The 24,123-nt window shown below is 41.2% G+C and overlaps 1 protein-coding gene across 44 annotated transcripts in view; it reads left to right on the plus strand.

The window, feature by feature from the left end:
* Positions 1-13,970, plus strand: part of RIMS2 (regulating synaptic membrane exocytosis 2) — a 496,337-nt gene extending 482,367 nt beyond the window's left edge. For 43 of the 44 annotated variants that reach the window (XM_075728355.1, XM_075704496.1, XM_075728363.1 and 40 more), the window contains 5 exons: positions 9,814-9,955; positions 11,274-11,386; positions 12,141-12,242; positions 13,166-13,305; positions 13,752-13,970. In XM_075728355.1, the coding sequence (XP_075584470.1) occupies positions 9,814-9,955; positions 11,274-11,386; positions 12,141-12,242; positions 13,166-13,305; positions 13,752-13,970 (716 nt within the window). Of the gene's footprint in view, positions 1-8,647; positions 8,666-9,813; positions 9,956-11,273; positions 11,387-12,140; positions 12,243-13,165; positions 13,306-13,751 lie in introns of all 44 variants that reach the window. The other variant, XM_075704523.1, reaches the window with a different exon arrangement.
* Positions 13,971-24,123: the final 10,153 nt, after the last annotated feature.

Consider the following 24,123-nt stretch of genomic DNA (forward strand, 5'->3'; position numbering starts at 1 on the left):
AAAGGAAATTTTGTCATTGAATTCAAAGGACCAGTGTAAATGTGTGTGACATCCTTTTAGATGTCTGCGTAGTCATAGTGCAAAATTTCATGCACATAATATAAAATAGTGGATTTGATTTTACTGAAGTTTCCTCTGGGCAACTGGAAAATGTGCTAGAGCAAGTGAATTCTTACATACAAGAAGGTTACTGGAGAAGAATTACAGTTATCCAACATGCACTGAGAAAAGGAGAGGCTCAGATTGCATGTGGTCACTAGAAAGCCTACATCTATTTTTATGAGTGGGACTGTTAACTTGGTGCTTCCTCAAATTACACTGTGTGTATTGTTTGCTGTAATAAATTTGTGCTACATTTTCCTTTTTATATTTGCATTCACTTCTGATTTGCATTTACACTGATATAAACTGTTAAATAGCAGCCAGGAGTGCAGCTATGGAACTGCTAGTCATGGCAAGATCTGTGTGCAGAACTATGCTTGCCAAAAGGGAGTATATTTCAATTTAATGTCTTCTTTTGCCAAAGTTTTTGGGTGGCAGCAAAGCTATGAGATTCAAGGGGAAAGTCAAATGCTTTGCAGGTGCTGAAGACAATTCAAGAGATAATTTATGATCATTTAAGACATAAATTGATTCAGAAAGAACTGGAAAGCGTCTTGGTCTCCCAGTATGTTAGAAAAACAAAAGGCAATTGAAAAAAAAAAAAGCCACAGAATGTACTTCGGCCCAAGACAATCATGCCAAAAATAGCAAGAATTAGTTGTCTTAGCTGAGGAGAAGATACATTACAGTTTTGCATACTAATGTCTACCGAAAGAAGTATCGGAGTGTTGCTGCAGGAGTTTAGTAGGAATAGAAGCACATTATATGCTCCTGTCACCTGGCTGATAACTGTCTGGGAAACTTGCTCAAGGGGTTGTTCGATCAGGAGTGTTGCCATTGATGCTAGTGAGTGAAGGATCAGCACTTACTTCAGTGTATGCTGAACTGCTCAGTTGAGCACTGTTAATGGCTTCAGTGGCATTTCTCACTGATTAATCATTTGCTCATTGGTAGAGCTGGAATAAAGCTCAGCAGTTCCTGGATTCTGTTCCTGTGGTTAGGCCACCAGATCACACTGTCCCTCTGGAGGTCCCAGTAGACAATAACAAGCAGACAATAATTTAACCAGAAATAGAAAATGGGGGAAGTAGTAACAATAAATTCATTAACACAGTAATTATTAAAGTGAAGAGAATCCTGCACATGAAGTAGTTATGCTTTAAAATTATCCTCTTAAAAAGAGTAAAGTATTAGTAGGAGTATCAGGCAATGAAGAAAATGAGAATAACTACATTTTCTTGGGGGAATTGGCCTACTTTTTGGCCTTGGTGGTAAAGATGACCTTGTTTACGGTGAATGTTCGTAGGCAGAGCCAAGGTGGAATTTGAAAGAAGGGTATACTGCTCTGTGGCAGGGTATCCACTGTAAAAGATGAAGCTTTGAAGACCTTGGCTTGATTGATGCTAACAAGCCAGAGATGTCTGCTGTGCATCTCCTGCAACAGTGGGGTGGCTCATCTTAGAAGGTAAAAATCACTTTGAATATGGAATAATAATCATTCCATACAGAATCTGTATGACATTTACGTTTATGATCGATATTTTTATATGTTTGCTGCTCGGGCACTGCTCAGGGGCTGAGCTGAGTCAGCCTTTCCATCAGTGTGGTGGGGCTGGGTCTCTCCTGCTTCTGCAGCTCCTTGGGCTGACTCCAGTACAGAAGGCATTTTCAGCAATTTGCATCTCTCTTTCCAGTCCCAAGTGTTTTTATCAATTACAGTCAGGTACTATACTGATGAAGTTGATGTAGATGCCAAAGTGGGTAAGACCTTTTAAAAAAGAAGCATAGAAAAAGCTATACTGTTACTGGCAAAGTAATGAGTGTGACAAACAAAACACATGTGTTCTGGGAAACATCTGGAAAAGCAACAGAAAAGTACAAGAGACTGCAGAAGAACTGACATTCAAAGTACAATGTACTTCAACCTGACTATATGATGGAAATGCCCAACAGAGTTTTAAAGCTGTATTTCTCTTACATTTGTTGTATTTTTCGTCTGAGCTGCTAGTTACACTGCAGCATGTACCTGAATAGCTAACACATAACTCAGGTATGGCTGTATCAGCAAGCCGTGAAGCTACGGTGTATGACAGGTTTCATCTTTGGTGGTACCTACATAAACCTGAAAAAAACCTGTCTCACTTATATCTACATACTGTAATTGTAATTTTTCAATGGCAAGATCAATAGTGTAGTCAGAGCAGCGGCATGCTGTGTTGCCATTGTTTCAACTGGAGAGGTAAATGTTTAACAGCAGTAGTTTGAAAGTGGGTCATTACAGTGTGATATTTGCTCAGAGTTTTGGGAACTGTGGTTATTTAAATAATTATATTTGCATAGTATCATTACTCATCTTAGACAAAGCTAGGAGGAAGAACTGTTTCTAATTTGTGTAATCTCAGTAGCCATCCAGCTACTTGGCACCATCTATCTCATTAAGCCCTAATAGAGGGTGTTGAATTGTTTCAACACACTACATCGTTCAAAAGTGCTGCACAGATCCATCTGACAGTGTATGTAATGACCCTAGCTATACTAAAAATAATCAAGTTTGGGTTAAAGAATGGTGTTACTGTCATTATTACATATTTAGAAAGTATGTCTCAGTTCATGTAATACAAAAACAAAAAAGCAATTCTAAGCTCCTCAATATACACACTCTTCAGTGTTTAAGAAGTTTTAATCTGCTCTTGGCACTGCATGAAATAACTTATTAATAAGTGCACAAGAATGCTATACATACAGAAAATTGAAAGTACATATAAACATAAAAACATAATCACTCAAAACTGCAGCGATGGTTTCTTTTTACTTAAAATGGTCATTCTTTGTCATTGGCAAAATCAAGGACTGGGTTTAAAGATCTCTTGTGGTGAAGATGTGCACCTATGTAGTGATTCCTTATGTAAATGGTATAGAAAATTAGAATGTAATTCCACCAAATTGCTTGCTCTATTTTTTCAGGATTTTAGTAGCTTGGGGATGAGACCGATTTCCCACTGCTTTGCACTTTTTGTAGTCATGTAGATTGCTGTACAGGATGTACAAAGTGGATGAAAATGCTACCATTCTGTTTTGACACATGAACAAAATTTGCACAAAGTCAGACCTGTTGCGTTTGAATGCTAACACCTATCTGTGTGGAGGTTGTAACTAGTCTGAATGAGGGTTCCAGAAGAACTGTTCATCCAGATCACTTGGCATGTGGGACGTACAGCTGTGGGCTGCAAAGCCATGTGCTTCTTCCTTGTCATATCTCTGTGTTCAGTTTTACAGCAATCATATGAGGCTTTTGGCAGGTGTGTCCTCTGCCCACACTTGGAAAACCAATGGTCTTGTCAGTAACAGAAACAGAGACTTCTGCAGAAGTGCTGGAAAGGCCTGAGTGGCTGTGTGCAGATGTGTTCCTGATTCACATCTCACTGTCAGGAGCTGTATGTTTCTAAACAGAAGTAGTTGGATAACATGAATTCTACATTTGATGTCTGCTATTTTTATATTGCATCAGAACTAAACTTTTTTTTAATCCTGTATTTGAGCCACTTAATGTACGACAGTATTTTTCCAAGTTAGATTCAAGCCTTTATGGATCTGCAGTTAGACTGGCTAGCCAAGGGGTTCTTTACTAGTTCAGTAAATCTGAGTATAGCAGCTGACTTGGAAATACGTCTTACACAAATTTGAAGAAAACATTCCTTCTTGGTGCTGCAGTCATATATTTGAAAAAAATAGCATAAATGTAATAGAGATGTCCTGGTCTCTCTTGGGCCAAGTAGGTGATTAGAAAAAATTTAAAAATAGTTTATTTTCTTGCTGTGTATTACAATCAAAATCTGTAGTCAACATCTATGAAACAAAGGATCCAACCAGAAGTCTGCATAGCCAGTTTGTAGTTACATAGTCAGAACCAATTAACCAAAAGAGAAGTGGAAATCACATTGGTACTAACACCTCTCATCCTTACAGGTACGGTTATTTAGTTTTGATTCCCTGGGATCGCTTCCAGTGCGTTGGCTGGCTGTTATCAGGGTAAATTCTTTGTCAAGGCAATAGCCAAGCAACAAACCTCCGTGCTGTGGTTGTATATATATTTAATTGGGATTTCCAAGGAGTGCTACATAGCACAGGTATTGAAAACAATATTTAAGCTGTCAGAGAGAGCTATTTGTCCTTTTTATAAGTAGCATGTTCAGTAGTGATTCTGAATAATAATACGGGGACACAGGAATTTTAGGAATTTTGAGTAATTACCATGTATGTGGAAAACCAGCTCATGTTAACAACTCAGGCTTGTAAAAATGTTTCAAAACCTTTTGGGATCACAAGTGTTGAAGAGCTTAAACTGGTGGATGCCCCCCACACACAAAAGCAATTTCTGATGTCTGATGCTCTTAAGAATTTGCTGAAGGGTCAGTTAGGACTGAAGAATGGGCATCAGCACAGCAGTGAAATTAAAGTGGCAGAATACAACTTTAAACACATTAAAAAGTGGGAGAGAATAAGGAGCAGGTGCCTGCCTTAAACCACAGCATTGCTTGGGAGCAGTGTGTGGTAATGTATTGGGTTTGCGTGGCAAGGTTTTGGTAGTGGGGGGGGCCGCAGGGGTGGCTTCTGTGAGAAGCTGCTAGAAGCTTCCCCTGTGTCCGACAGAGCCAATGCCAGCCAGCTCCAAGATGGACCCGCCGCTGGCCAAGGCCAAGCCCATCAGCAACAGTGGCAGCGCCTCTGGGATAACATATTTAAGAAGGGCGGGAAAAAAACCCAACAGGGCACAAACTGCAGATGGAGAGAGGAACAACTCTGCAGACACCAAGGTCAGTGCAGAAGGAGGGGCAGGAGGTGCTCCAGGCATGGAGCAGAGATTCCCCTGCAGCCCCTGGTGCAGCCCATGGTGAGGCAGCTGTGCCCCTGCACCCATGGAGGTCCATGGTGGAGCAGATATCCACCTGCAGCCCGGGGAGGATCCCACACCGGAGCAGGTGGATGTGCCCAAAGGAGGCTGTGATCCTGTGGGAAGCCCGCGCTGGAGCAGGCTCCTGGCAGGACCTGTGGGCCCATGGAGAGAGGAGCCCAGGCTGGAGCAGGTTTTCTGGCAGGACTTGTGACCCCATGGGGGACCCACGCTGGAGCAGTCTGCTCCTGAAGGACTGCACCCCATGGAAGGGACCCACGCTGGAGCAGTTCGTGAAGAACTGTAGCCCATGGGAAGGACCCACGCTGGAGAAGTTTGTGGAGCACTGTCTCCCGTGGGAGGGACCTGATTCTGGAGCAGGGGAAGAGTGTGAGGAGTCCTCCCCTTAAGGAGGAAGGAGCAGCAGAGACAATGTGTGATGGACTGACCACAACCCTCATTCCCTGTCCCCCTGCGCCGCTGCGGGGGAGGAGGTAGAGAAAATCCGGAGGCAGTTGTTGGAAGCTCTTGCTGAGAGCAAGCAGAGAGCTCTCGCTTCTCCCCACCGGAGGCAGATTTCATCTGACTAGACCCCAGATCACAGAAGGTAATCTGTTGCATTTACTGCAGTTTTGGACTTGTCCTCATCTGATATTGAAGATCATATCAGGAGTTTTGCACGCCTAATTTGCAAATGATTTGTACTCCAAGTTGTGGGAACGAATAATTCCATGTGTAATTTAGAAAATGTGGCCTGTGGAGTCTATTTGCAGTAACCATATTAGTTAAATTACCAGTGTGATTAACTGTAAGAATGAATGTGCTTTCATAAATGCCAGAGCAATTATTTCTGGTAATTTATTCCACTCCTTGCAATATGGCTGCAAGAATCTGTACTAGTGTTTTTCAGATAATATATTCCATATTTTGTGATGGGGACTTGAGAGAAATTTCTTTCTGAGACAATTAGATTATATTAATTTGGAGAACATTTTCGATGTTCTTCATTAGAGTTCAGTAAATTATGAGTAAAATGAGTTTCAGTGTAGGTGGTCAGCAACATACTTAGCAACATAGTACACTACTAAACTCCCTTGTTTCCGCATCCTTTCATTTGGTAGGATTAAAAACAGTGTGCATGAGGTGAGTGTATATGTATATATACTTTATGATTATAAAGCCAACCCCCACTTTTACAGTGGCACCAGTTACATGTTTACTTCTGTGTTAGTGTCAGATGCATTCCCAAGTCATTCATCTAGCAAGAGATTAGTGTCACCTTCAATTGGGTTCATTCAACTGTATGTTTGTTTTCACAAATGTTTTTGGGAAATGATCTGTCTTAAAAGAAAAAGAACAACTTTAAAACATATTGTTGTTTTTTTTCCTTTTGGGCTTGGTCCAGTACAGAATGCAGCCACCCAAGTAGTTGAATTAGCACAACAGAGGAGGTTTTAATTTCCAGGCAGGAATGAGGGAAAACAGCTTGGATTTGCTAGAGTGGTAAGACCTTCAACCAGGCCTTCTACCAGCTACAGCTTGGAAGTATGGCACCAAAAGCCATAACTACTTGAGTAACTACTTTGCATTTTCATTGCCACTTGCAATCTTTCAAGTATTTTAATGCTGAATTTATGAAGGACAAATTATGGGTTATGTAAATACTGTCTTTGCTTTTAAATTGTTTGAGGAATTGCGGGATTATTTTTGATTTATTGCATTTTTCCAGGGATCAATGTATTGCTAGCATTGTGGGCAATCAAGTGTAGGCATTTCTCATGTGTATTATTAAATATTAGTTTAGCTAAGCTTAATCTGAAAGGATATTAATCTCTAAAACAGTGTCTCAGGAGTCATGCCTGTGATCTGGGTCATCTTCTGTACTTCTATTCCAAATTGCCATTTTGCTGTTAAAATCTTCAATTCTTATTTCAAGAAGCATCAGCATCATGATTAGGACCCTTGTTGCTGAAAGGTCAGATCTTTCTCTTTTGAGACCATCAGAGACCTCTGTCTGTTTCTGCTGAAAACTGGAAAATAGTTATTCACATAGCCTCCTTTCAAACCTCCTTAAATTCAGTGTTAAGGTCAAAATAATTATTGTTTACCACACACACTTTTACCAAAGTTGGATATACTGTGCATGCCTAACTTTCATGCTGTATCAAAGGTGCATCTTCTCCAGCTGTCAGCCTGTCTTCATGTGAACCAGAGCGCTTATTTCAGTTAAAATGAATGCAGGAAAGTAAAACTGCTTAAAAATAAGGTTCAGAGGGATGCTAAGAACAGCTACACGTGTGCCTCTATGAAGACCTGAATGGCAATCGCACCAGTTCTGCCTTGATTTCTAAGTAAATTGATGTGCAACAGATGTGTTGATTTTTTTCTGTGAATGTTCTGCTAGAGTGAAAGCATACGGGCTTATCATTCTAATTCAGAAAACAATTTGCCTTACTAATTAATAAAAGCTACTATATACTCCTTCACATATCACATATGCAAACACATACTTATCCCAAACCCCAAAATCTTTGAAATACATGATATGAGGATATTGAAGAATAATGCAAGATGGAGATGTTCTGTTAAATTTGCATGAGAGGTGATATTTGCAACAATGTACCAAGAATGACCACCATTCAACAAGGCTGAACGAAAATGAATGCTTACCAATCAAAAGAGCTCTTACAACAGAAGAGTAATATCCTGTAACAGTACTTGAATGAAAAGAGCATGGGGCTTCAGGAGTTGTGTGCCTTTCACATGTAACTATGACACAGTGTACCTTTTCTACAAAACTATAGCACAGCTTTTCCCTGGCAGATTTGTGGGAATATTTCTTTGATGATTGGATTTTAGAACAACTGTGGACCAGTGTTGGAAGACAGCTGCCAGCTTTTGTTAATTTAATATAAATAATAAAACCAGCAGACACTTGGAGCAGTACAACCCAATAGAAATGAAATTGTTGACTTCTGCCCTTCATTTTTCATATGTCATGTTAGCCCTGTATCTTTTTTATTTGTATTTATTGCATCAGATAGTAATGGGCATTTTCAGAAGTAGTTTTGACGTAGTAAAAAAATTGTTTCACTCTGGGTACTAAATTCACGTGGGTAGCTAAAGTTCTAGAGGAAAATTATTACTTGTTATTTTTATATACTGATTAAAAATTATGGTCTTAAGAAATGTGTAGAAGACTTCTAATAAGCAATATGATTTGAACCACTCATGATACTGCTATAGAAATGTCTCACTACTGCTAATATTGCAAAGTTATTAATCTTTATTGACAGATAGGTTTCAAGGTGTTTTGGGTGTCTCTCTCTCTCTTCACTAAAATTCCCATGTTCTTTATCTGACCTCATATCCTTCCTGACTGGAGGGCCTGGGAGACTTCAACCCACAGTGCAGCCTGTAGGAAAGAGTGACACTGAGTGTGGACATTGAAATTGTTGCCCCTCTCCTATTCCCTGTCTGAGGGTGCAGTTCCTCTTACTCTAAGCCAGCCCCTGTACTCACATGTTCTCCTTGGGGTGTGAGAGTCTTTATCCCAGGACAGTATCCTCCATTGCTCAATTCCTTTCTCAAATCCGTAGAGCTTCACCGACCCCACAGGTCCAGCAGTTCTTCTGACCTCTGATACATGATGAGCCAGAGAAGGTGTAAAGGGTAGCAGAGGCTGCAAACAACTGCCGAAGAGGGCGAGTCCCTAGATATCCTAGGATATTGGATATTACTCTACCTTCATTGTTTCAATATTTAAGAATTCTGATATTATTTGGTGTTGTGTACATTTAGAGTTATTGCTCTCATAATATTATCAGTAAATCACACGTCACTGTGCTGATGTTAGGGGGGTATTGAACAGATAAAAGAAATTGGAATACAGAATTCCCTGCCCCATTGCAGGGGAACAGCATTTAAAATGACGTGGAGTGACTGTCTTATTCATGAAAGAAAAACTGAAGCTTCCATCCTACTTATTTCTTTCTTTTCTTTTTTTTGTAGGGTTTTTTTTGGTGGTACTTTCAATATATCTTCTAGATGAGGTCTTGATCAAAATTCCTATACTAAAATGCTCCTATATTAAGTTTTGAATATTTTTTCCCTTGTCTGATACCCAGCTATCTGTCACTTTGTTGTTTTTACAACTAAAATTAAACTATGCAAGCAGATACAAAAATTGTTACTCTTGGAGGTGGTAAAAAAGTTTCATATTGTGCATAAAAGGCAATACTGTATTTTTTAGTTATAAAGGTAAAGCAGCTAGTGAAATGAGAAAAGCGTGAATAAAGAAGAAAGAATAGGAAGAGTTCTTGATTTGTTGTTTACTATCCTCACTAATGGATATCTGTAACTTGATTTAGCAGATAATGACCAAATGTTTTAAAATCAAATAATTCATCTGAATTAGAACATTCCTCAGACACTGCAGGTTTTGACGTAATGGTAACATTTTAATTGAATTCCTAAGAGGGATGTATTCATCCAGAGAAAACGTATTTTAAACACACTAGACTATGGATAGTGTAAATCTGGTTATGTCTGTGGGCAGGCTTGTGTTGTGCATCTGCTGTCTGCCCTTGGAATGCAGGCGATGACAGAACTAAGGTCCTGTAACAGAGATTTACGATGCTGCTTGCCTATTATTAAAAACATGGTAATGTTTAAATGGAAGTTTTGGTACAGGTCATTAATTTCTGGCTTCGAGTGTTTCTGCCACGTGGAGTGGTGGTGTGCTGCCCACATTGGTGCCCTGCAGGGCCGCCCAGCTGCAACAGCGCAGTGTGATGGGGGCTTCTCTTTTGTCTCCACAGAAGCAGGGGGCAAGAAGCTGCGGAGCACTGTCCAGAGGAGCACTGAGACAGGGCTGGCTGTGGAGATGAGGAACTGGATGACCCGTCAGGCCAGCCGGGAGTCAACGGATGGGAGCATGAACAGCTACAGCTCAGAGGGAAAGTAAGCAGCAGTTGTAACTGTGGTTACCTGGCGTTTCTCCATGGAACTGGTAGTTAGACAAAAGTGTGGTGAGCCCTGTAGGTCCTGTTCAGTCAGAATTCCCTTCACAAGCTAGTGTCATTGATGGACCAAGGCTAAGTCTTCCCCTGTGACCGAAAGAGTCTCCCATTGTTGGTGCAGGAAGGATGAGGATCATTTCTGCCATTCCATGAGAAAGGCACCTGGTGGGTCAGAACATGAGCATGTGGTGTGGCAGGAGGGGAAGCAGGTGTAGTGCACCAGGTAAAACACAGAAAAGGACAAGTTCTCTTCTGAAAACTCCTTGCATACGTCTGTGCTTTACAGAGCACAGTATTTCCAGAGCACTTCCCGGTGTCGTTCACTGGGCTCAAGAGTTTTTCAAAGATTCTGCTAATTAGTCCTGAAGAAATGATCTGGGCAGAAGTATGAGACTGTCATGTATCATGCTTTTCATAAATGCCCAAGTTAAAAGACTTCTGAGTGGTATGTCCAAGACATCGCCCAGAAAAATCTTACTGTGGATAGATTTATTAGTGGTATTCACAGCACTGGACGGTTCACCTATAGTGGACAATATATCTGACACGTCCAAGTTGATGCACTATATGCAGTTGAGATGGACATTTATTTATGGTTGGTCATTACAAATCTCATTAGTTCTTGTTGCCGTGTAATGGGTTACACATAATTTATGGCAAGAATTTGAATTTTAAGTTACTTTGGTCATTTGCCACAATGGATTTCAGTTCCATTATTGAATAGATGTCATTCTCAAAGACATTTTCAACAAAATGTTTATAATGAATGCTGATTTTAAAAGGTGATTTTAAAAGTAGTGACCAGTATTCAGTCTAATGTAATAATTTCACTGGATATATTTGACATTCAGCCATTGAGTTCACGTTGACTGAGAAACATGAGCAATTTTACCTTCATGTAACTAAGTTACTGGTAAGGACATGTATTAGTATCTTATTGAACTGGTGTCATATGAATACTACAATAATTAACAGTGGTCTTTAATATATTGAGAAAAGAGAGCATGATGGAAAAATATTACTGTGGAAATTAGACTTAGTGAGTATTAGTGCTTCCTTCACCTGTTTGTTTATATGCTGGAGGCCAAATTGCTGCTTGTTGAACTCTGTGAAGTTTGGAAAATTACTCTGATTGTTTTGTAACCTTGTCAGTGTAAGTAAGTTCCTTGTGAGCAGTAGTACCAAAACTGTAAATGCTAAATGAAAGGGCAAATTCAAGTGTATTCATTTTTCATTTTTTTTTCAATATTATTTTTTAGTTTGATTTTCCCTGGTGTGAGGTTGGCTGCTGACAGCCAGTTCAGTGATTTTCTGGATGGACTTGGTCCTGCCCAGCTTGTAGGACGGCAGACTTTGGCAACACCATCAATGGGTAAGCATTTATGTCCTACAGATAGGATATAATCTACTGGGTCTGCTAATTAGAACATAGGAATTAACTAGATTCTAAGTCTTTAAATACGGATTTCCCGTACAGTTTTGAACAACTCAGTTAAGACCAAAACCATAACCCCAGCCAAAGCTGAACATAATTGTGGATGCTCCTTAAGACACTCAAAAGTAGAAAGGTGCTTTGAAAAATTCAGTCTTTTATCTGTTCTTCTTCAGTTTTCCATCTTTAAAATGTGATTAATGAGACCAATCCTTTCTCTGAATGACTTGGATAGTGTTGAATAAAAATGGGAATTTAGATGCAAAGTACTTGTTGTTACTGTGCTTACAGACTTTTTTTATATTCACAAGTTATCTTTTCATACCTTGTCTTAAACTGGAGGCATGGTGAAGAGATTTCAAGCAGTCTTACAGAGCTGCTTTGTACTAATTCCCTTGCTGCCTTTTTTAATCTGAAATTCTTAAGACAAAAAAAAGTATTTAATTTGAAGTGATAGGGGCATGGGAAATGGGAGACAAGATGTTACTGCAGGGGTTTTTAATTGTTTACTAAGGTAAATAGCAGTGAAGACAGTAAGTGTTAAATTATCTAGTAGCACTAAAATCCAGATCATACTTATTGGTGGAATACAGATGATACGAGTCATCACGTATTCATCCTAGAAATTCCCATAGCTTTTCATATATTTAGGTATTTCTGAATTAAAATGCCAGGATTTCTTTCTGTTGTCTAGGAGATATTCAGGTGGGAATGATGGACAAGAAAGGACAACTGGAAGTAGAAATAATCCGAGCCCGTGGCCTTGTTGTAAAACCAGGTTCAAAGACACTGCCAGGTAAGGAAGCAAAATCTTAGCAACAAGAATAGCATTCTACCAAAAAAATCCAACAAACTCCCAACTTCTGAGGCTTTACTGTTCAACTTAGGTAAACTCTTAGCAAATTCACGTATCAGCAGATTACAGTATTGTACGCTGACATGCATAATGTATTGAAATGGTATACAAAAAATCAACCCTACTTCAGGAGGAAAAAAAAAAATCATACTGGTGTCTGGGCTACCAGAAGACACGTAAGTATTTTAGTAATAGCAAATGCATCATTGGTTTGGGGGCAGAAAGGAAGGTATATACTGAAGATCTGAGATAGGAATCTTAGGGATGAAGAGGGAATCAACAAGAAGTGTAGAATAGGTACCTACTCGAAAAGTAGACCAGTATTTGATACTTGCTCCTTACTTTATAATCTGATGTCCTATAACACTATGTGAAAAGGACAATATAATGATATTTTTAGCAAGCTCTTCTGCCAAAATAGAAATTGTGTCAGAGCCTTTTCTTCACTGATTTTCACCTTGTAGATAATTTTAAATTATTAACAATTTGGAGCATTGATCCAAATCTCATCAAAGTCAGTGCAAGTCATTCATTTACTTAACAGGCCTATTTTGCATACTGTACAGTATAGGGATACTATATATAGGAATATCTGATTTTTCCAGGTCAAAATCTGAATTATTTCATGGCAAAAGAGACATATAAAAAGAAGTAAAGAAAAAATTATACCAGGGAGAAAAGTAAAGAAAATACATGGACGCTTTGCATGTGAATAAATGTTAATATTGCTTGTGGAGTTTTGTTCATGTAAGTTATAGATCCAGTAAAAGGCAGATTTTATCATATGGTGATAGAACAGTGCATCTTTTATGCAAAAAATCTGGACTTCTTTACTTATTGTTCTTTATTTTCTTTCTTCTAAGCACCATATGTAAAGGTGTATCTATTAGAAAATGGAGTCTGCATAGCCAAAAAGAAAACAAAGGTAGCAAGAAAAACGCTAGAACCACTTTATCAGCAACTTCTATCATTTGAAGAAAGTCCCCAAGGAAAAGTTTTACAGGTAATTTGCATCAATATTCTTCTGAATCTGAAAGCGTCACCTGTATAGTTTTCACTGAATGAGTTTCAGACTTCCTTTTATGCTTCATTTGGCAAGTTCTGCTATTTCAAATACTTGTTGAGCAGATAAATACTACAGTAATAACTGTTGATGCAAGTAGAAAGTGCTGAGCAAAAGTTAGGTGTAGATTATATTGCTTCTACTCTATGTATGGGCTCCTTCTCTCACTGGGCTTTCTTTAGTATCATGGATAACTGCTCTGTTCCTGCTCAGGTCAACTCTGTCACTGCATCATGATTAGCATACACAGAACTAAATTATGTCAGCAGTCAAATATTTCATTCATTAGTATAATTAAATAAGCAGAGACATTTGACGAATCAGACTGAAGTGCTCATTATTTTTGCTGAAATTTTTCTATTTTCTTGTGTTTCCTTTGCTAACAGATAATTGTTTGGGGAGACTATGGACGTATGGATCACAAATCCTTTATGGGAGTGGCACAGATACTTTTAGATGAACTGGACCTGTCCAACATGGTGATTGGGTGGTTCAAACTCTTCCCTCCTTCGTCCCTAGTAGACCCAACTTTAGCTCCTCTCACTAGAAGAGCTTCCCAATCATCTCTTGAAAGTTCAACAGGACCTTCGTATGCTCGCTCATAGCAGCTGTGAAACTGTTATCATAGCAACCAGCGTTACAAAAAAATAAAATTACAGGTCGCAAACCCTGGTAACACTGCATGCTTAATGTTGTGTCTTCTGAGCCTGTTTCTAGGGCTGCAACGCGATCCTGTGTTCTCAAGGAAGTTGCACACATTGTGCCCTAAGGAAGGCCCTCAGGTGAAGGACTGAAGTCATGAAGAACTGATAGGTTTGGAGTTCAGGGACACTCAGTTTTGGTCCAATCTGAAGCCATGGACTAAACTAAAAGAATCAATCTGTTTCATGCAACAAAAGTCCTTTTCAATGGCATATCTGTTTTGTTGCTCCCGTTTATTTATTTATCTGCCCTCCCCTCCTAAAGCTTGGTTATGCCACAGAAATGGAGTTACCCTCCCGTGAAGCCATGTTACAAGTCAGTGGATTAGCAGACATTGGAAGAAAAGAAGAATGTAAGGATACTGGAAAAATCAACTGTCATTTCAAACAGCTGCTTGAGATCCGAAAACTCTTCATACTGAAAAGGTTCAAGACTTAAAGTGGCGGGCTTCATACCTCCAGCTATAGATACAGTGAAACCCCAGATGTGATGGACTCTCTGAAAAATAAAATTCTGTGGATATACTGTACTGTATGAAATTAAAGAAACTTTTTTGCATGGACACAGATTTAGCTGAACACTTAAATTATTTTCTTGGGGCTGCAACTTGCAAAAAAAAAAAAGAATAAATCAGCCATTTTCAACAATTTATATTATTTTTAAAAATAAATTTCACTAGTGCATGGTTTTAAAGGGAAGAGAATGCAACAGGGTGATACAAAGACACACCACGTTTATCATTCTTTAAACCAGTCATGGTCTGTATTTTTGCAGACGTATATTAAAAATAAAAAATAATTTCTAGCAAATATTTAAATTCTGTTTATGTGACAAGAAATAAGTGTAATATATTAAATTTATTTAAATGTAAAAGGTACAAGCCTTGTAAAGTTCAACATAATGTGCAAATTGTACACTTCTTTTACCTCCTCCTTTCTCTCTCTCTCCTCCCAGTCTCCCTTCTTCCTTTTGCTCTTTTTCCCCTCTACCTCCCAGGATGATCATCATATTCTAAAATGGCTACCTTTTGACCTATTACTCTCTTATGCCCCATATTCGGTTCAGGGTTGCAGATTGTTCTGCATTTCTGAATTATCTGAGAAAAATATTGTTTAAGAACTTACTTTTTTTCAAGCATGTTGAAAAGGATTTTGCAACATGGCTTGGGAGTACATTAATGTAATTCAGCATGTATTTGATAAAGAAGATATTTGAACTTTTTGCAATTTATTGTACAGTGCATGGTAACATTTTCATTTTTTCTCACCTTCAAATTGAATTCTACAGCAAAATACTGGAATCATGTGGCCATTGTAAGATGTCTTCAATAAATTTATTTTCAGCACCAGCATCTTTCATTCAAAGGTTGAACTATCATTTCTTGAAGGTTTTTGGAAAGAGGAAAAATTAAGTACCTGGTTGATTTTTAGGAAATAAATTTAAACAGCCAAATTAATTGCTACATTTTTGAGATTACAAAAGCAACAAAGGTTACTAATTCGTACAGTTCTTCTGCTGTAAAGTTCAATTTCCATAAACTACATTTGTGTTGCAAAAGACATAATTAGGTAATATCAGTCTGGAAAATACCAGTCTTTGGTTCGTAAAAATAGCCTTAAAGAAAGCTTATAAGTACCACTCTAACAGCTATTTGACACATTACCAAAACCCTCACTGCAGTCAATGGATCTTCAAAAACCTGTTTTTTGTAGCAGACAGTAACTACCATTGGGTGGTGCTGCAAGTTCAAGCTTCTCATTAAATTACATTATTTAAAGGGAATGTAACTGGCTAACATTTAATAACAAAATGTCCTTTTTTTCTGGGTCTTTGTATGCCTTTAATACCTATTTAAGGTTTAATATTGAAAACTTGCAATAATTTTTGAAATATACATTACATTTACCTTTAAGGCCACACAGAATTACTCTGATTTTATTTGAAAATCTATTAAAGTTGCCCGTTAAGAAATTGTACATGCCTCATAAGAGGGCGAAAGTATCACTTAAAATGCCTTTTACTTTGTGCAATATCATATAAATCAAGATTGTGTCTTGTCTTCAGAATTTATATAATGGATTATTGTTAAATTAATGGACAGACTGGTAAAATTATATTTATTGAAATAGTTTAGACACCTGTCTACCAGCAGCAAATAAATGCTACTAACATGCAGTCTACAATATCCCCTAGGATATTAAAGAAAAATACATAACCATTTTCCTGATGCTGTGAGATGTGCTCACACATTCTTGTATGCATAGTCCTAGATAAATTGTTTCAATTTTAAAATCAAGGACATGACGCATGGAAGGTTTGTACATATTTGTCATTATGCAGTATTTATTTTAAAAAATTAATGTATTTTTTTTAATTTTCACACGTCTGCAACTCTACTTATGGTTTAGTCATGTAAATAGCACTATTCCAGTGATCACTGCTGTCTTGTACATAGTACGTTTTAAAAAGTTAAAAGGAATACAGCTGGGGGTGGGGGGGAGGGCAGATTAGGCCTGTAATGAACACCAACTAATGTAAATCAAACTCATTCTGGTGATGGTATTTAACACTTTAAATAAAACATTTTCTTTACAGAACTTGTGTGCAGCACTTTGTTGCTTTTCTCTGAGATGGTGAGCAGCATCCTTCAGTGGCGTTTGTGGCAAACAGCACACACAGCTGATGAACAAGCGAGCTTTTCTTCTAACAGTGCTGCAAATGAAATGCCATTTGTAAAATAACATAGAATCATAGAATCATAGAATCATTTAGATTGGAAAAGACCTTTAAGATCATCCAGTCCAACCATTAACCCACACTACCAAGTCTACTCTAAACCAATCAAGGGTAGACTAGACTAAACCATGTCCCCAAGTGCCACATCTACCCGTTTTTTGAACACTTCCAGGGATGGGGACTCCACCACCTCTCTGGGCAGCCTGTTCCAATTCTTGACCACCCTTTCCGTAAAGAAATTTTTCCTAATTTCCAACTTAAACCTCCCCTGACGCAGCTTAAGCCCATTTCCTCTCGTCCTATCGCTAACTACTTGGGAGAAGAGACCAACACCCACCTCCCTACAACCTCCTTTCAGGTAGTTGTAGAGAGCGATAAGGTCTCCCCTCAGCCTCCTCTTCTCCAGGCTAAACAACTCCAGTTCCCTCAGCCGCTCCTCATAAGGCCTGTGCTCCATACCCTTCACCAGCTTCGTTGCCCTTCTCTGAACACGCTCCAGCACCTCAATGTCTTTCTTGTGTTGAGGGGCCCAAAACTGGACACAGTATTCCAGGTGCGGCCTCACCAGCGCCGAGTACAGGGGAACAATCACCTCCCTGCTCCTGCTGGCCACACTATTCCTGATACAAGCCAGGATGCTGTTGGCCTTCTTGGCCACCTGGGCACAACATGTTCAGTGCCAGAGGTTTTCGGACCATGTGTGCGCACAGGTGTGGGGAGCAGGGGGAGGCTGGGGCCGCCTCCCCCCAGCCAGGCGTTGGGCGCTGCGCTCCGGCCACGCTCCTGCTCTCGCATGCCGAAACAGACGCAGGGCTCCAGGGCTGGAGCCGGCTCTGAGCTGCCAACCCTGCCTGCGAGGGCATGCTTGGACTTTGGTGCGGCGGGCACACTGAATGTGCTGAGGCTGTGAAGTGCTACCCTGTGCCGTGCCACCCAGTTAGACTTCCAGCATTTGAAATGGGTGGCCGTGCTCAGAAGTGGCTCTTGGGGATGGTTGTGGATGGAACTCCCGTCCTGTTGCCAGGTGTCGGGAGGGCACCGCCTGGCCTCCCCAGAGCAACGCCAGTGGTGTTCCCTGCGCTGGTACGGTTCCTGCAGCTGCTTAATTCACTAGGAGAGCTGTGGCCTTAGATCTTCAGCTGCTGAACTATAATATTAAACAGGTTGGACTGTAAAAAGAATAAGTTTGTAAGCTTCCACCCTATCCCTAGATACCACCTAATATTAACTGCCTTTTTTTTATCAGCAGGGCACAAATGAGGACAGAGCACCCAGTCGGCAGTGGTAGCTGCTGGGGCTTGTGCAGCCTCTGCAGCAGGGAGCGGGCAGTGGTCTAACGCCTCTACAGCTATGGGATGGGGGTGGGGGTGGAGACAGTGGGAGTGGAGGCTTTTCTCTCTGCTTGACTCCTCAGAGGCAGCATCGGCACAGGCAGTGGTGACTGGGCAAAACTCAGGCGCTGCCACCAAGTCGGGTACCTATGCCTTGGAAATGTACTGAAGACTGAGAGGCTGGCTGGCGGTTTGCACAGGAAAATCTGTGCATTTGATCCCAGATATAAGGCAAAAGAAAAGCACTGTAGTACTGTCAGGAGATAAAAACTCCAAGAAAGCAAGTGTATTTTGGGCAGAGCGCTGCTGGGAACTGTGAGGGAGGAAATTCCAGCTGTTTGTTGTACTGCATCTGAAAGTGGAATGGCGTGGAAACAGGCCTAAACTGTTGGTGTGTTGAACTACTAACATCCCAGCAGGTCGCTCGTGTCCTCTGCTAATGCTGACATAGCTGCTGCAAGGTGACAGGGCAGGCAGGTACCTGGGTCGGAGCTGGGCTGCGACGGCGGGTGAGGCTGCGCCGCGCCCTGGAGTGCCTCCCCTCCAGCCCTGCGCTGGGGTGGGCAGCAGGGCAGCAACCCCCCTCCTGCCACAGCTGAACACACCAGAGCTCATCTGCCTTTGGCACTCTCACAAATAAACACAATTACACTCAGCAAATACTTGAGAAGGTGCGCTGGTACAGCTGCACAGGCCAAAAAAAGGCCACAATATACTGCTTTTCTACAGGCTCTTTTTCTTCTTTGAGACAGTTTCTCAAGATTGCTTGCTGTTTCCCCTCACCAACACCTTCTTGCCCACCTCCACTTAATTTCAAACAAAACAAAACTGTAGATCATTTTAATCTCAACGGTCCCACTTTATTCATGACTACTAAACGTTGGCTCAGATGGTTGATTCATGCTGTTACTCTGGAGTGTTTGTGCCAATGAAAAGTGCAGTAAAACTCTATGTCACTCTGATTGTGGGGCTTTTTTGCTTCCATGCCTTTACTGCAGGTCTTTAAGGCTTAAGCAGTGAGATGCTCTTGCCATGGTGAGGGTGAGCATGGGGCCAGCACATGCTTAACCAGCATGCCGTTGCATTCTCGTAGCCTCCTGCTACTATCGAATAGCTCTTCACAACTGTATAACTAATTAAAATATAAGTGTTTTCATATAGAAGGTTAAATACCAATGCTTTAACATGACATAAAAGTTAACAAAACCTTAAATTTCACAGCTTCCTTACAAAGTTAGGTAATGCTGTGGGGGAGTCTAGAGCAGTCCGTATTTGTTTCCTTAGCTCATACCTCTGTGTAATTCTCACCTCCTTGTCACTCAGGCAACAAAGAGCAGGCACCAGACCTATAGGTCGCACAACAATCTTCCAACTGTGACTACCCTCTCTGTCCCTTCCTTGGTAAATATTTACGGTGAGCCTTTACCAGGAGCAAGCAGCTATGCGAGAAAGAAGATGCACATTTTCCCAGGCAAGAACAGCCCACATTTAGGACAGATTAATGGGAGCTAGCTTTAGCTGGCAAAAAAATAAAGCTATATGCTACTAAGACCAAAGATAAATTAGCTTCTGGAATTATTGGCTTAATGCCTGCCTATTTTAGATGTCTTGTTTAGGGTAGAATGAGTCACTCGGGGGAGATGAGATTCTCTCCCTATGTCCCCATTGACCACAGAGGCAGAAAGCGATGACTGGCTTGGGTTGAATGTCTAACTTCACAGCAACTGGGCTTAGGAAAAGCAGACCCAGCCTCAGCAGCCAGGAATAAGAACAAAGACTCCATGGTCCTTCATTAGCAAGTCATATCTGAACTGCCTGTACAATTATCAGGGCCAAAGGCAGCAGGCAGCTGATGACTGATGGGGGAGGAAATGGCTGGGAATTAATTTCCCAGATCTGACACACTGCCCTGTCAGGTCACCCCTCAGCCCAGTCCCAGGGAGAAAGAGAAGCAGCCATACTAATTAAACCATAGGCATTAATGCCCAAAAATATATTTGACATGAGGTCACACAGAGAGAAAAGAGCATCTTAGATCTGCAGACAGCGCATGACACAGGACTGAGAAAAGTGTGTCATAAATGCCTGTCCTCTGTGACTGTTCCTGCAACCAAGAACAGTTTGTTAAGTGCCATCCAAAATGTACGTATTGCTGAACTGGTGTTGGCATGAAGACGGAACGGGTGAGTGGCACTGGATGTGGAGGCTTAGAATACCTCAGTGAGGTGGAGTGGGTTTGGCACTGGTAGGCTATTTTGAGGGCAAGACTTATGAGGAGTGGCTGAGGTCACTTGGCTTGTTCAGCTTGGAGAAGAGAAAGCTGAGGGGTGACCTCGTTGCAGTCTACAACTTCCTCAAGGGAGGCAGCAGGGGGGAGGGTGTGCTGATCTCCTGTCTCTGGTGACCAGTGATAGGACACGAGGAAACGAATGAAGCTGCACTGGGGGAAGTTCGGATTGGAAATTAGGAAAAGGTTCTTCACTGACAGTGTGGTGGTCACTGGAACAGGCTCCCCAGGGAAGTGGTCACGGCACCAAGCTTGTCAGAATTCAAGGAGCGTCTTAATAACACTCTTAGTCATATGGTTTAGTTTTAGGTAGCCCTGCAAGGAGCAGGGAGTTGGACTCGATGATCCTTATGGGTCCCTTCCAACTCAAGATATTCTATGATTCTATGATTTCTCTGGACAGCTGTTAGCAGGGCTAGTGTAAAAGCTGTTAATCAAAGTCCTTCTGTCTGCAGTTTTGGTAAAGGAACAATCAGTGTTTTAGAGATGATATTTATATTAAGGTGACAGCATTCACTGAAATGAAAACAAGACAAAATACCAACACTTACTAGGCTACAACTCGACCAGTGGGTCCTGCTATGCGAATAGTGCATCTGACACATGAAGAAAAGGCCAGTGCTACACTTGGCAGTACACGTCAACCTGGTTTGAATGCCAATAACGGCCAAAATTATTATCCCCTTGATGAGAATAAAAAGCAGATTTAGGCAAGACTGAGAGATGAAGTAGGAATGTAAAATTATCAAAGTAACAATGGGCAGATATTTTATTGATCCCCCATTTTGGTTTTGGTTAATTAGCACTTTAGCTGCAGCATTCCTGAATAGTGGCAGACAGCTGCCTTGAAGATGAGGAAGAGTCATTTATATCAGGCACCATCTCCCAGGGACCAGCACACTGAGAATGCTGCTGCATGGGAAGCAACTTGGTTAAGAAGCTTGGGGACTTTTCAAGTGCCTTCTTACGGTCTACCACACACTGGAAATGACACAAAGACAAAGATTTTCCTTATTTATCAGTTTCTTAGCCCATATTCTGATTCCATACCAACTTGCAAGCTATGATTTTTCTGTTTTGGAGTCTGAACTCAAGACCTGCTTACTCTCAGATCTGCTAACTTGGACCTTCAGAAGCCTTAGCTACCACCTGCCATGTGCCTCAGGCATCAGTGCACACATTTACACAGCTGCATGCAGGAACAAGCGAGTCCTGTCCTTCACTGTGTTTTGGCTGTACAAGCCCAACTCCCTGGAAGCCAGTAGCTCTGGCTCTCTAGGAATGGCCCTGGGGTAAGATGGCACTTCACCAATAGATAACTTTATTCCTCACTGGCAAAGATACAAGCTGGAGAAAAAACGTTTTTGTACATATCCTGATGCACTTTGGCCATTGAAAAAAAGCTGGAGCTAAGAAGAGTAGATCTCAGAGTGAGCTAAGAAGTGTCTGGGTCACACAAAGGGAACCAGGCCACCAAATCAGCTAAAAACCACATCTCAAATCTGTCCCCTAAATGCGTGAGCCAGGAGCTAGACAAGGAAATGTTGAGTGTAGACATACAGGTGACATATTCCTGCCAGCACTTTAAAAAACCTTAAACCAAAAAAACCCTGTTGGCACAGCTCTCAACTCTGAAAGTCTTGGTAAGATGAAAAGGAAAAAAACAAAAAGAGCATGAGAATGCCCATTTCAGAATTCTGTGAACTATGTTCATTTCTAACCCAGGATTTCTTGTTTTCAATTAGCATGCTGAGGTATCAGAAAAGATCACAGTATCTGTACAGCTGTAGGGCTAGTATTCTTTAGTTACACAGTTGGGTAACTAAGAACTTATTTTTATATAGTAATTGTTTTCTTCACCTGCTTAGGCATAGTTTTTCTTTCCTTGTTTTCTTTAAGAATGATCCATAAACTGAGAGCAGAACCAAGCTGCCTCCCCATGACTTTTCCACATCTAATATATGTCTGGTTTATAGTTGAAATGTGAGCAGATGCCTTAGGCAGTAGATTCAGAATAATCTGGCATATAGTTTTCTCCCTCCCTCAACGGTTTTGCTTTCCTAACCAGTGTTGATTAACAAACTTAATTGTGACAGCTGGGTGTCGATGCAGTTCAGCAAGCCACACTTACAGCGTGAGATGGATACTCGGGCTGTCTTCAGAAATCTAATTTAGGTGAAACTCAGAGGGTCAAAATTAAGAGTCTGTTTAATTGTACTTAATCAAAAGAGATAGGAGGCCCTCCAGGGTAATTCTAATTTAAGATCCTATGGAAAGTCATTTTGAGCACCTTTCACTATGAGCTGCATAGGAGGCCTACGGCTTCCAAGGTAGGCCATGCAAATAGCTCCCGAAACGACAATGCCACCTTCTGGATAAGACATAAAAGAAGAATCATTGCTTATTCCCTTCAGTACTTCCTGCTCCCAGAAAACATCTGGGAAAGTCTCTTTCCTCGGACCTGAATAACAATGAGTTTGAACGCAAAAATGTGGGGGAAGGAAAAATTTACCCACTGAAGCTTCTCTACCCTCTCATGCAAACCTCAGGACTTTGGAGTAACATCATGACTGACCTTGGCCTTTGTGACAGATCACGGCATGAGGGTTGGCTGTATTTCTGCTCTCAGACAGCTATCTGAGTTTCACTTGCAGACAAGCAAGATGCCACCTGGCTGCTAGACCCCTGCGACAGCGTTGCCCCAGTGTCCCTGCCTTGTTTCAGCGTCTGGACCTCATTTAGTTAGGTCCTATCTGCACTGCTAAATAAAACTTGCCAGTTCCAGTTCTCAGGCACGGAGACCCAGTAGCATGGCTTGCTTTGCACCTGCATACCCAAACTCTCTTCCTTCCTCCCTTCCCCTCCTGAAATAAGATTGCCTCTCCCATACTGCTGGGAATGAGGGCTGGTCTATGCTATCCCCAAAGCATTTCCTGGGAGAGCACCGTCTATCATGGGTTAAAACCATAGCAGGGGCCATGCCAGTGATGGCACATTACGCATGGTGCAAGCCAGGGCTTTAGGGTATGGCCTGTCCTTGCTTACAGATACAGCCTGGCCACCTTTACACATGGCGTTGTAGAGCCAGATGGGAATTCAAGGGGATGATAAAAGGATAGATCAGTCCATTCCAAATTGGGAACACAGCACCTTCCTTGCCAGATTTGAAGCCTGTTCCTTTACTCCATGTGGTCTTAAATAAATGCTTAAATAAATGGAGATCTGTTAAGGAAGAAAGGCTGAAGTCAACAAGAATTTCAGGAATAAAAAGCTGTTGTAAGACAGCCAGGCTCCTAGGTACTGTGAGCAAAATTGGAGATTTTGGCCCCAAGGGTACAAGGGCCAATTCTCCCCTGCCCCAGGAGGGCCAAGCTATGTGGAATTAGAAGAAGCATCTGGGTTGTGTTGAAGAGCCACAATGTGTGCTGCCACCACAGGAGAGATGGGAGGTGTGGGTGTTGGAGGGGGCACTAGAAAGGGCTACAGCACGTACCCTGCCCCCCATCAGCAGGAGGTGTAAGAGCCCCTCATAGAATCATAGAATGCTTTGGGTTGGAAGGGACCTTTAGAGGTCATCTAGCCCAACCCCCCTGCAGTGAGCAGGGACAGCTTTAACCAGATCAGGGTGCTCAGAGCCCCATCCAACCTGACCTTGAATGTTGCCAGGGAGGGGGCCTCCACCACCTCTCTGGGCAACCTGTT

This window comes from Pelecanus crispus, chromosome 2, assembly GCF_030463565.1.
Source record: "Pelecanus crispus isolate bPelCri1 chromosome 2, bPelCri1.pri, whole genome shotgun sequence".
Classification (NCBI taxonomy): domain Eukaryota; kingdom Metazoa; phylum Chordata; class Aves; order Pelecaniformes; family Pelecanidae; genus Pelecanus; species Pelecanus crispus.